The 14,602-nt window shown below is 38.7% G+C and overlaps 1 protein-coding gene across 2 annotated transcripts in view; it reads left to right on the top strand.

Moving 5' to 3' along the window:
- The window catches only part of GPC6 (glypican 6), a 1,091,148-nt gene that overhangs the window by 996,391 nt on the left and 80,155 nt on the right, over positions 1-14,602 (top strand). Inside the window, exons 6-7 of one of the 2 annotated variants that reach the window (XM_025441287.3) lie at positions 4,613-4,756; positions 8,925-8,954. In XM_025441287.3, the coding sequence (XP_025297072.1) occupies positions 4,613-4,756; positions 8,925-8,954 (174 nt within the window). The remainder of the gene's footprint in view (positions 1-4,612; positions 4,757-8,924; positions 8,955-14,602) is intronic. The other variant, XM_025441288.3, reaches the window with a different exon arrangement.

The following is a 14,602-nucleotide window of genomic DNA, read 5'->3' on the forward strand; positions in this document are numbered from 1 at the left end:
TGGGTGTAACAGGTGAAAGGGATTACGATGGACAGATGCCCAGATATAAAATGAGTAAGTCCCAGGGATGTAAAGTACTGCACAGGGAATAGAGTCAATAATATTGTAATAACTTCCTATAGTGACAGATGGTGACTAGACGACATCTTGAGGTGATCATTTTGTAATGTATAAGAATATCGAATCACTATGTTGTACACCTGAACCTAATATAATGATGTATGTCAAATATAATTCAATTTTAAAACATTGTTTTATCAAAAAAAAAAAAAGGTAGCGGAGGTTAGAATGGATTCACAAACACCTCTAAGTCAATGCATCTGAAAGCATTACATCTGAATCACTTCTCTTATTCAGCTAGAGCAGACTTCACAGGTTATGTTCCCTGCAACACCCATCCGGTGAAAACCTCCTACACCCTCTGAGGAGCCTGTGGCCCAATTGGGAAATCCTGCAGATGACCTCCTCCCTTTTGATGAGTCAGAACACACATTCACATGACAAAGTCTTGCCAAGATCCCTAATTTCACTTTGACAGCATGGAATTTATTGCATATATAGCAACTGTTAACAACCCTTGGAAACTGGAAACATTGAAGCAACAGCAGCCCAGACATTTTTTCCCCCACAAATCTCCTTACTCAGAAAATAAAACTTCTAGAAAGAAAACAATTGTAGAATCATGTAAGTGACTGATTATTGTCAAGCACTTATTTTTTCCAGGCACTGGCTTCTGTTTTCCTGCCTTATATACTGCATTTTATCATCACAGCCTATCTGGATGGTGAATAATGTTATTATTCTCATCTGACATAGGAGGAGACTAAAGTTCAGGGAGCACCCTGAGTGTTGGCAAGGCACAGGAATGATCTCAGCCCCATCTGCCCCCATCTACATACTTCCCTTGGTTAAGGGGAACAAGGCTTTAAAACCACCTTAGGCTAGTGACCCAGATCTACATCTCCAGCCTTGACCGCTTCTCAGGATAGAATCTTGATCTGCTGGTTCTCATGTAAGCTAACCTCATTTTACCTCTCACTTAACTGGCCCACATTATCCTCATCTGTTTCTTTCCTATTCAAAATCTAATATATCGGGGTGCTCCGACCACCAAGAAAAAGGCTTATTGGACATTATAGTAACATGGCCCTAGGCCTCCTGAGCCAAAGAACTTTGTCTTAACTGCTGCTATAGCAGGACACCTGGGTGGCTCAGTGGTTGAACGTCTGCCTTTGGTTCAGGTAATGATCCTGGGGTCCTGGGATCGAGTCCCACATTGGACTCCCAGTAAAGCTGACTTCTGTCTCTGCCTCTCTCTGTGTGTCTCTCATGAATAAATAAATAAAATCTTTTTTTTAAAAAAAAAAAAAAAGAAACTGCTGCTATAGTAAGTTCAGAAAATGGTCTCAGATGGTCAAAGTGTCCTGTACAAGAATTCCTTTTGTCAACCACCCCATGAACCCCATGTTTTAAAAACATGTTGTCTAACTAACAGATTGCATGTATTAAAAATGAAATCAGGGGCACCTAGGTGGCTTAGCTGCTTAAGCGTCTGCCTTTGGCTCAGATCATGACCTCAGGGTCCTGGGATTGAGCCCTGGGTCAGGCTCCCTGCTGGGGAGGGGGGGATATCTGCCTCTTCTTCACCCTTTGCCCTCCCCCACCACAATTCATCTGTGTTTTCTCTCTCTGTCTCATATAAATAAATAAAATCGTCTTAAAAAATGAAATCATTGATTTTCCCTTTGTAACTCATCTAAATAATATGATGGATATATGTCAATGAGAATCAGACAAGGGTTTCCCATCATTCCTGACAGGGTGCGTGGGTGCTTCAGTCTCCTTTGCAACTATTCCCTACAGGTTTTGTGAAGTTCCGAAAAACAACTCTTGATCCCTAGGCATGGCATTTCCACACGGAAGGACTTCTTTATGACCATTCCTTTTTTTCTAAGGGTAAAATAGAATCTGTTGAAGGACTTCAAGATTCATATCCTGACCTATTATGACAGATTTTTCTGTATGTCTCCAGCTGATTATGGGGTGACATGTTTCCATAATAATTATAAGTCAGAGCTCTCTTCCGTTTGGATCATACTCTCAGCAGTTTCTGCGCTGAAGCCACCTTAAATCCAAACCTGATACAAATAACAGAAAGCGAGGAGGCTATGTGGACTTACTCATGTTCTATTATTATAATTAACACTCTTAAAAGACAAAAAAAAATCAAACAAGTGGTAAGGTTTTCTCTTATGATGAGGTATCTCCCCCTAGGGCCCTTATATTCTTTCAGGGCATTTCTTGTTCCTTTGATTTAATTTAAACCAGTGAGCCAGATTTTTCCCAAAGGGCAAATTAAGAAGATCTGTTAACCCTTTCAGTGCTGGGCCTCAAGAAATCCCAGCAAGGCGATTAGCATTGTTTTGCCTTAGGCCTTACACTTTCTAAAAGTCAGCTGTCATATTCGGAGCAATCCAAAATAGCACACTCAACAAAACCCGCCAGCTTTGGAAATGTTAATACCCTCCATCAGCAATGACCTTGCCACTGGGAGGTGATTTAGGCACGAGGGAGGAGAGGGCCCACTATCTTTATCACACTGGTTTACACCATCAACTTCAGAAATTGTGCGAAAGAAGAATCAATAGTGTGTTAAGACCAATCTCAAAGAATGCCAAGACAAAGTGCTCCTGCTCTGCAAAATGCTGAGTTGAAGGAGAACTTTTGAATACGACAAAAGAGAAATTAACTGTAGTGGTAAAACTGAATAAATTGTGTCTCGAGATGGAATTTGTCATTGGGAATGGCATTCGAGGGCTCTCTGTGTACCTCAGTGGAATCCCATAATATGCCTGATGAAAAATGCTTATTTTAGAGTAAAGCAGACTCACAGAACAAAACTGATAGGCATGCATGCTAAACATACACATGCAGGTTAAAAATTAGCTGAAGTAAATAATCCCAGAAAGTTTACAAAAATAAGTATCTAGGAGTGCAATCACCTCCTGTGCAAAAATTGAAGAAACATCAAATTCAACTTATCAAAACTTTCTGAAAATATGACTATAGTTTTTGTAATTCTAGTAAATGTATTAGCTCTTGATAACTAGCAGAGTAGGAAGCTTCTAAATACAGCCAAGGAAGCATCCCCAGCCGACCCTGAGTGAAGTCACCATGGTGGGAAAGAGCTGCCTGCTCCAACCCTAAGGTCATTACAATGAAATGTTTGATTTCCCGCAGCAAACCTAACTGGGACACGAACAGCTGTCAACAACAAAATTAGAGGGAACTGTCATTATAAGGATTTTACCACATTGGCTTGTCCTATTTCCACACCTTTGCTCCTGAGAGTGTTTTCAAAGAACTCTTCCAGTACAGGTTTTCCTTATTCAAAGAGGGGGGCACTCAGGTTTCTTGGCCTTATATGCTCTGCACAAAATACATTTGTCACCCTAACAGGAATCCCACCACGGATATTTACTCAATGCCAAATTCAAATACATGAAAATGTCTTGGTCACAATTCACTTACTGCTAAAATCATCCTGTGATGTAACTATTACAACTCCTATTTTTAGTGCAGTTGGGGTTCATTATTTATGGTAATTATGTTTCATAAAGTAGCTGCAAATACTGAATTTGCAAATACCGAACTGCTGGAAACACAGGGCTAGCTCCTGCAAGAGCTTTTAGTCACCTTTTTGTCAACCAACCAAGACTCAGGCTACATGTATTTCTCCTTAAAGACACCTTACTTAATATCTACTGTTGATTCATTCATATTGAGCTCAAGTACACTAGAACTTATGCCTGAACCAAGTGTACCTAATACATATATTTTCTCCATATGGCACATCACAGCCACTTGTGCTCAGGATTGCCAGCCAGCCCTTCGGCACTGAGCTTCGGGGCCTTTTTCCTTTTTTGTTTTGTTTTGTTTGTTTGTTTGTTTTAGATTTTTATTTACTTATTCATGAGAGACACAGAGAGAGAGGCGGAGGCATAGGCAGAAGGAGAAGCAGGCTCGCCTTAGGGAGGCCGATGTGGGACTCGATCCCAGAACCCCAGGATCACGATTTGAGCCAAAGACAGATGCTCAACCACTGAACCACTCAGGCATCCCCTTGCGGACCATTTTAAACAGGGAAATTGCCAAGTAAAAGCACAAGCATGTGAAAAACAGGGCACTAAATAGGCCATGGAAAGGACACTTGTTTTCAGCATGGGAGCTGAAACATGTCACTTTGTTTAGCTTCAGCTGGGAACACGAACGTACAGCCAGTCAAGTCCACATCTACAGAAGCGTGTGACTATTGATTTGGGGCTTGCAGAGTAATTTTAGCAAGTAGGCAAATTCACAAATACAGAATCTGGAAATAATTAAGACTGGCTATATATGTTGAAAAAAAGAGTCAAGGAATACAGTCAGATACCCCAACTAGTCCGTTCTTCCTGTTATATTAGCAATTGTTGTTTAAATTTAGAGATTTGAATTTTTTGGAGGTAGGAGTCCCATGAAAAATGGGAAAGCCATTGCATTGCCTGCTTCTGCACCATGATCTTAGGAAGCAACTCACTGTGTAACTTTCTTGACCTTTCAATGGTTCTTCTAGGTCTTTCAGGGGTGTGGCCAACCCAAACCTGCTCCAGCCCTCCGATCTGCTCGCTCAGCTCCTGAAAATTTTAATACGAGGTTCAGGCCTTACAATCCCGAGGAGAGACCCACGACTGCTGCAGGCACGAGCTTGGACCGGCTGGTGAGTTCTCTTGGATTGATGGCCATTGTGGGCACTTTCTGTTATCGAGGTTATTCTTCAGGAAATGTGATGGGACTCTGAAAAAGTTGGTTGTAAAAGTCATCTCATTCTTATATCTGCTCCTGGTCTTAATTAGAATATTGAAAAATAATGAGATCTTCCTTTTAGGCCATGAATTAGATTATTTAAGGCATCTTATCACTATTAATCCACTCATGCAGTGGCCAAATCTTCAACTTCATACTTCTTCGGAAATATTAATCTGAAGACTAAGTTACTATATCTTCCAGAGATATAATTACAATAGTACATTTCTTAGTCACCTGCTTCTGTTATTTATTCAGTTATGATACACTGTGATTTTATTGTGCCTTCTTGTGTGTAAAATTTTCTGTTTGAAAGACCTTAGCGAGAACCCCTAAGTCAATGTTACTACCATTTTTTTTCTTTTTTGTGTGTCTTTTAAAAGTCGGAAGCCTTAAGCATAGCCACTCTTTGATCCACTGAAATGTGTGTCAGGGGACCAGAATGATATCTAGCAGCAGAGCAATTTACTTGGAGAATACAACCATAAACATAGTAAACACAATTTTTTAATGTGTTTTAAAAATCAAATTTTGCTATAAAAAAATTAAAAGCTCATAATTTCAAAGAAATACTGCCCGATTATTTTCAATGCGATTTATAGCACTATAAACAATTTATATACCTGCACTCTTAGTGCTGTTAATATTGCCTTGCCAATTATCTTGATGTAAAATTAACAGATAAAAACCTTAAGAACCTAAAATACTTGAACCACATCTGATTGTATCATATAAACTCAGATCTCAAGGGTTTCTGGTTATGAAAATACTTTTATTAGTCACTGTGATAAATTACTTTATCACTTTAGTTAATATCCTTCCACAATGCAGGACGCATAAGATTAAATTGGTTGAGTTTGGCCTCCATGTAAGTACATCTCAGCATCTCTGCCTATAAAAATCAAATGTACTTATGACATAAAGGCCTATCCACGAAAAGCCAAACTGAAGGGGTAAGTGGAGTCATTAGCCGCTAAATTATGTTATAAATTTATCACTGTTTATTAGCAAATAAAACCCCTCTTGGGTGTAGTTTCCAAAAAAGGAATCATGTGGGTATTGCTTCAACCTTCTATTTTACCTTGGTAATTTCTATTATGTATTCACAGTTTTGGGGAGAGTTTAAAAGTAATCACCTTATTTCTTTTAAACAACCAATTAGATTCCCCTGAACAACTAGCCAGTTGTTTTAAACAAATGATGGTTGTCATGAGATTACATTGTTTGAGGTTTTACTTTACAAACTCCTCTGTATATTAATATCCTTTTACCCAAAGCATAAATGGTGAGTATGGATTTGTGTTCTCTCCGTCTCTCTCTCCCTCTTTGTTGTTGTTGTTGTTTTTGGTTTTCTATTTTAGTTGGCTCTAACTTAGTTATTGGGATAATTCACGCTTTTCAGAATTTTCATAAATTCTAATTTAAGAGCTGGGGCACAGTGCAAGACGAGTAAGTCCTAGCTATCTGCTGTACAACATTGTGCCTCTAGATAACAATCCTGTTTTGTGCACTTAAAAATCTGTTAAGAGATAGCTCTCATATTAAGTGTTCCTACCACAGTAAAGTAAAATTTAAAAACAATTTAGATGCATTATGCACTTAGTTAAAATTGCATTGAATCAATATAATGATATCTATGACTACTAATTAATGTTTTTCCCTTTGAAACAGAAGCATAGTTTTCTCTCCTCTCCAGGAGAAATAAACACACACACACACACACACACACACACACTCAAATGGGAAGTAGAGCAGAAAAATATTTTTCTCAAGACAGCAGTATGTATGCAATTTAGCACAACCTAAATAAAGCATCAGTGCTTTGAGATTTTCACATGATGTATAATATCTGATAGATAAGGAAATTGGAATTTGAATCTTCTTTTATAAAGGAAATTTATTGCTGATCTTCAAAATGCCCCAAATATAAATGTCTTGAAGACTATTGGTGAATAGCCAACTGATTTAGGCTCTTCTATTTTTCTACACCCCCCAAAATATATTCAATCAATTTTCTCCCAAAAAAAGTAAGTAATGGTTAATCATATGATCATGGGTAAAAACCAAGGACCAGACTGAGTGCATAAGGGTCAGATTCAGTGCACAGGCATTTAAATGTAAGTCAGTTTTATTCTATAAAGTACCAACACATGGTACTTACTTCCTCATAAGTGTGACCTCAGGCTCTGTATGAGAGAACGGAAGATTTATTAATGTTTTATTGGATTAAATTCCCAAATTGTAGGAATTAGTGATTTGTAATTCACAGCCAGCCCTAAATCAACCTGGAGCCACTTCCCTAGTCCCAAAGGGCAAGGAGCTGTTTCCACATCAAAAGGAACTGCATACACCAGGTTATTCTTGAGAAACACAAACTAGGCCCAAAGCTAACTACCATTAGAATCTTCTTTTGCAGCCCCCCCCCTCCCCCCCCCCACCAAGGCTTTCTTCCCTTTGAGGGCTCTGTGTATTTCTGAATAGTAGAAAAGTAAAGCAGTTACCTTAGACCAACTGTTTATTTGACACCTTATATGTCAAAAGTCAGACAAAATCATCTTCAAGATACTGGCATTGATGAACTCTCTTGATGGGTCTGCCATATATTACAGCCTATTTTGACTATTTATAAACAAGTCTCGTGTTACCTACTCCTGTTTTAATTTTCTCCTAAAGAGATGTTTCCTGAATATTTATAAGAAGCATGTGTCCAAAAAAAGAGGGATAATTGGAAAAGACTTCCCGTAACTTCTCCAAGTGTTTCAGCAGAGAAAACGCTTCAAGGACAGCATCAAAAAAATATCCCAGTCACCCCACAGCTTTTGCCAAAGTGAAAATAACTAAACTGTAAAGCTCTTGGGGCGTTGCTTCTTACTACACTTAAAATGAGTACCTGTGTTAATCAACTTTGGAATCTTTCAGTCAGTGTTTTTATGTCAGTTATTGTAAAGCTATGTTTTATGTGAACTAGTAATTATGGGGTTTGTTTTAGAAATAAAGCTCCTAACCCCAACTTGGGCAAATTGTTGCTAGAACTTGCATAAAATAATTAAAGGTAAAACTCTTTCTTAAAATACATCAATATCATCATTTAACCTCTATTAAATTCTTTTATATCACTAGGAAGCTATTCCCGTTGTTCCTCTAAAGATATATGGGCATAAAAATCAGTTTAGGTAGTGGCTTTCAGACATACTACCCTAAGTTTTTTTTTTTTTTTTTTTTATCATCCAATAATGAATGAATACATTTGTATAGACTCAGCTGCTGATGAAAAGCTGACTCATCAAAGACTAGCACAGTCCTTCCTGCCAGCAGCCTGGTTTGTTGAAGATACAAATGCCATCAAGTATTTTGGTTAACAAATATTTCTTTCCTGTTACCAACACCCACCCTAGTGACCCTCTGTCTCTGCCTACTTTTGCTGATTTTCAAGTAAAAAACCAGAAGAGATTATTTGCAGAAGATTGATTTTCTTCCTTTTTTTCTTAAATTTATACTTCATGCATTCTCTTACATAATTTAACATGAAACTATGATTTTTTTTTTATGGAAACCTCCACTGGAATGTCACTGGAAGTACAGATTCGAAAAGTACATGAACCTAAAAGAGTTTGGTTCTGAAGATCTCAGAACAGAGATATTTCAGATTATCCTCTGTGGAAGACAATCAGTCATACAGTTCAGACAGTTGAGCACAATGTGACACATAGCTCTGAGCACACTGGGCAGGGAGTGTCTGTTATTTACTCCAGCTGATTAGTCAGAGTAAAATATACTTTAAATTATGTATCTGAGAAGAATATATTTTATAAATGTAGATTTAAAAGAAAAAAAAACCAGTCATGGAAGTTCATTCATCAAGTTGGTGATGATTTAGATCAATGAACCCTCCAGTAAGTATTCAACATCGTACTGTGTGTACAGGCTTCTCAAATATTCTACTGGTAATTCTGAGGGAGTTTGGGGCGGAGGTGGGTGGAATGCCAGCCTACAAAGCTGAACGTTATACCTTGCTGTGCTATTATGTATAGAATAATCTCTCTTTCTTTTTCCTTTAAATTTGTTTTCCTCTTGCTTCCCAGAGGATTGTGTGGAGGACAATGCAACATAGTGTAAGCTTTGGTCTTCTTTTTTCCTATTCTCATCCTCGTTTGTCTTCATACAGTCATTCCAGAGAGTTCTTGAGAAAGTCCACCTCCGCTTTCCCTTTCCAGACTGTCTAGAGCGCGTTGAACACTGCGCATGACTGACAGGTTTATCAGCTTCCTCTCCACTTGGTATTTATGGTTGACAACCATTTTGGTATTCTTTCCCAATGGCAAGGTTTTCAATCTAAGCTTTGTGTTAGACTAACTCATTTGGTAGGTGGCTGATTTAAATTCTATCCCAATGTTCAGACTATGTGTAGTCCGCCTGAAAAACCAGCTCTTCCCTGATAGAATATATTGGCTTTTTTCTTCTTGTGCTGAGCGAATAATTACCTCGCTAATAATAACAACAAACCAACATCAGCTCTCAAGCATAAGGAGCTAATTTTTCCATTAGCAAGGACAGAGAATTTAGAGGGTTAAGAAACAGTTTGTGGTATGGGTTGTTTACTCTTTTTTTTTCCCCCTTTCTTTCTTGAATTTACTGATGTCTTTTAGAGCATTCAGGGATGGAGCACTGGATATTTTTTTTACTACAAAGTGGCTTGTGTTGGGTCTGAGGACAGCACACCCAGTTTATCTTACCTGACTCTATATATTAACCATAATAATCAGATAGTTAAGTTTTCTAATATGGTTTTCATACTACTGTCCCATGCTGATAATACCTTTTAATAAAGTTTTGAACCCTGCATAGCATTGTGAACCCAGGAGAGAAGATGACTCTCACCTGAAGGGCACATATTTATTCATGCAGCACACCTATGACATCATGGTGCTCCATGTCTGCCTGGCCTTAAATTCAGGCAGTGAATTCCTTTGTTAAAATTCATTTCTTTAAAAGGAAATTGTCCCCTGAGTCATATTCCCATTCATCATCACAGTTCTCTGAGCCCAGGGCAGCTTGAATGAGAAAAGAAAGTTAAGAGGTAAATGTGGAACAGGAATACTCTGGAAGAAGAGACCTTGAAGAAAGAACAGGGAAGACAGATGGCTGGAGGTCCCCTGATGCCAATTGGGAAATGGGGAGGAAACATCATGGGTAAAAACAAATCAGGGTCCTATTAGTTTTGTTCATTTGAGAAAATTAGAGTAGGTCTGGCCCAGGTAGTATGTGTCTGCCTTTCCCAACACATTCTCCTGATATCTCCAGGTATTTCAGCCATTGAGCCAGTCGGATCTCCTGATCTTATGGTTAGCAGGGCCTTGTAGCTTTCCCCCAAGAGGAATGACTTCCTTGAATGTTGGAAGGAATGCAAATCATAATATCATCCTCCACCCCCACCCTGTCTGCTGGACTTCCCTGTTGGCCCCCTAGAATCTTCTTTAACTGGGCCAAAAATACAGTGCTACTTTTGAAATTCACTGGTTCGCCATTGGTGCCAAATATGAATTATTGACATTATTACGTATAGATTTAAGAACTTGCAAAACATCAAGTTATGCACTTTACTTTATTATTATGAAAGAAAATGGACAAAGCAACTCACTTTCTGGTAACATTCCTACCTAATGGTTAATACAGTTTCAGAGTTAAATGCTGGTCATAAAAATGTTCTTCTCTGCCTCTTTGGGGCCATTTTGGTGTGATTTAGGATGTCTTGGTTGTAAAGATTTGGGGAAACTGTCTGTTGTTCATTTTAAATTGCCATGGCATTTCATTGTCACCTCAAAGGATTCTGCATCCAGCTAAATCCACTATTTTGCATTTCAAAAGGATGTCAGGCTGTATTTAAGAAACTGCTTTATTATCTAGGGCCTCAGCCACTGTCTTTAGGTGAAACTGATATTTCCTACTTCTATCCAGACACACACACACACACACACACACACACACACACACACCCCTCTGTCTTTGCTTGCCCAGAGCAGGAAAAAGTAAAACCTCAATAACAGTAAACCAGATTCTCCATTTTAATTAGTTTTCTAAAGATAAATGGGTCAAGGCCAAACTGGCTTTCAGCCTCTGCTGCCACTGCATAAATTATGCCCCATTCACCAGCAAACAAATGGCTACTGCTCAATCCACTTCAAATTGTGAACTGCCCAGTCTTGCCTGAACCTGCTTTATCTCTTTACTGCAAAACCCCACTGAGACACCCCAGTTTCATTTTCAATGAACCTGTAGTAATAACAGCAGCAAAATACAGTGAGCTTTCAAAGCAGGGAGAAAATACAAAACATTAAAACTAAACCACCCAACTTCCTGGGTTTCGGTTTCTGCGCTTCCCCAGGTGACAGCAGCAGCGTGTGGTAGCTGGGAGAGCCACCCCACACAGGCTTCTTTCCAGTTAGGAGGCTTGTGGCTGATGAGACCCAGGTAGGGAATAGCATAAGACACACACAAAAAATGATGGCCTATCTGTAGGATATCCTGCTTATTCCATGAGCTTGGAGGAGGCACAAATCGAATTCAATGATATGCACTGTTGGGAACCTTGCCTGGAATACCTGTGCCTTATGTGGACTTTTCAGTTTGTGGACAGTGGACTGGTTTTACATCCTTGAGAAGCTATTCTTTGGGGAATGTGGAAGAGCAGTGAAACTGGAAAAGCCTAGATATTTCTTTCAGCTCAAGCGAGGCTGTGTTCAACTGCATTGGGTTGTATACCTTGGGGAGAAAGAAGAGGAAATGCCCCACTGGCTGTGTTCCCCCCCCCCCCCCCAGAGATGTTCCTCCCTTTTGGCCCCGCCCCACTTCTTTACAACATGTTCAGAGAATCACATGGATTCTCAATGAAATAAAGTCATGCCACCCATTTTAAAAGGCGGGGGATCTTTTGCACCATTTAGGTATAAGTGGTCCTTATAATCATTTTAGGGGGGATTTGACTAACAAAACCATTTTAACTCTGTTAAACTGTCTCTTGTCCTCAGACATATTTAAACTGGAGCTTTGCTGACCTCTATGTCATAAAAATGAAATCATGTAATAGTTTCATACACCGAATACGGCTATACAGATTTTCCATCTGTTTGATGGTATGTTGACGTGCTTACTTTCCCCGTCAGACATGAAAATTTCTTTCAGAATTCCTAGACTGCAGCTAACTCTAAATTGATGCATCCTTTATGCATCAGTCAATCAATGATGTATGTACCGGCTTCTTCTCCGCTGCATAGCACTAAGTAAAGCTAACTATCATGTACAAACTATATCATAGCATGTTGTTTAGTGCTAGCATCATCAAAAAGGCAAGAGTTACTATTTGAAAAAAAAAAAAAAGCATAGCTTGTCAAACCTGTTAGACACACTCTATCTCCTCTAGGGAATAATAGCTAGCATAGAGTCCATAAAATGTTAACATATAGGAAATAGGAGTTTGATTTTTGTAATCTAAGATAGATTACACCGATAAAAAATATGTGGAAGATGTATTATCCAATGAATTATCATTGACCAAATATGCAAACTGAAAACATTAAAACCTCTGTAGCATCTTTGAAATGCTACAAGCTATGGGCTATCCCATAGCTCGTTCTGCCTTCTTAAGTCAGAACTTTTTTGCCGATATCTTGAACAAATTAAACAGAAACTTTGCTGTCAGTCCTGAACCAGTCTGATGAAAAAGTCCCCCTACATACTCATTCAGAGTATTTGTCCTTTATCCAGCTATGTAATAAGTGTTTTGATGACTTAAATATGAAAGCATGAATAGACAAGCCATACTAAACTACTTAAACTACACCTTTTAAAATATGTGTTCATAAGAGGCATCCGTTGACATAGATCTTTTATTAACTTATTGAGCAGCTTAAAGAACCTTCCCTTTGTCCCAGAAACTCGCAGTAATTTTTTCTCATAGCTGTCTGAGATATTCACACCACAACTCCCAAATGTGATGTTCACGCTTATGAGAGATAGAGCTGAAGAAATGGGATATTTCATAAATACCAGTTTTGATGTATTTGCTGTATAATCAATCAGCTTTTAACTGACTCTGGGGCCTATGGAATACATTTTAAAGCACTGGGAATTTGGCTATTCCCATAACATACTTGGACACTCTTTACTGCTAGCAATAAACCTCAGGCATAAACATTGTAGAGAAAACCAGATGAAAAGAAACCTGTTTGAGTGAAAATTGACTTCGCTTCATAAATGTTAAAGGTAGAAAGATATCTGCAATACACAATAATTTTATTACTTAAGCTCATTCATGGTCATTATCGTCAAAGGCTCTGACTTCATGGGTATTTTCTAACACCTAGAAGACTGGCCAACCTATTAAAAAGAAGTGAGGTTGATGGTAAGTAAATGAACCGGCAGCAGCAACAGCACCACTATATTGCTAGGTTAACAAATAATTTTTTGGAAGTTGGGTTTGGGCAATATCTTCAGGAGCTTTCCTAATATTTTATCGATCTGAATAAGCCAAGCAAGGCAATTGCGGAACCTACAAACAGCCCCCAAAATGACTCACAAATAACCAAGTTTACTTCTCGATCATGCCAAGTATGCTTTGTCGGTTTTCTGTGGGGCACCTGCACATGATCATTACCCTCATTCCAGGACCCAGGGTCTTAGAGCAGTCAGCATCTGGAGCTTTACCTGTTACAGTAAGGGGAAGTGAGAATGTGCCAAAGACAACTATCGGAGTCTCCACCCAGAAGGGGCACAGCACACTGTTCACAGCTCATTGGCCAAAGGGGGCCTACTGGCAAGAAGGTGGCGACATGTGTCACTCTGTGTCTCACACAAGAGTGAAAATAGACATGTGAATGAATGGTCATATTGTCATCCACAAACATGTATGACCAAGGCAAGATTTTTAAATTGATAAAAATCTACCTCATTACTCTCTCCAACTCTTAAGACAAATCTTGCATGAAAAAGAAGAGGAGAATCCTTCATTCATTCAACAAATATTTATTGTGCACTAATTTGAACCAAGGATAGGTGGTTAGAGCATAATCAAGAAGTTCACAACACTTTGGGGATGCCAAACATAACTAGTTCTAATTCCACTCAAACTATATACTAGTAAAGATTGTGTTTAAATTTTTTTGAGAACTCTAATTCTTTGTTACAAAAGAGGGGTGGGTCTATATCAACCTAGGAAACCAGCATCGCTTGAAAGTCAGCTTCATTATTAGTATCGGATGGCTATTTTGCCTATTCAAACTTTGGATTCAATCATAATTCAACCAAAGCAAAGGAGTCCCATTCCAAATCTTAGGACAGTATCTCAAAGGAGGAGATAGAAGCTGTTGCCAAGGAGTAGTAGAAAAATAGCAGTAGAAAAACAGAATGAGCAAAGACTTTTTTATTACTGGCATTTAAATGTCTTTCAGATCCAGACTATATATATTTTAAATGAAGCTTCGATACTGCATTTTGTGAATGCTAGTCCTGTCTGACTTGATGTCATGTTTGCTTAGGCAGAGCAATTTTTCTGCTCTTCTCCTTTCTGGGTCAACCTAGTTGGAGCAAATCAAATTGTTCTCTCTCTCTCTTTCTTTCATATATCATCATTTAAGATCACCAAGAATTCAGGTTCTGGAACCTGCCCTTGTCTCCTCTTACAATATCTGTTTATTTCTGAAGAGCATTCATGAAGGAGAACACTTTTCACAGGTTAATCACAGAAATTGCACAGGCTGACAGCAAC

Source organism: Canis lupus, chromosome 22, assembly GCF_003254725.2.
Source record: "Canis lupus dingo isolate Sandy chromosome 22, ASM325472v2, whole genome shotgun sequence".
NCBI classification, from domain to species: Eukaryota; Metazoa; Chordata; class Mammalia; order Carnivora; family Canidae; genus Canis; species Canis lupus.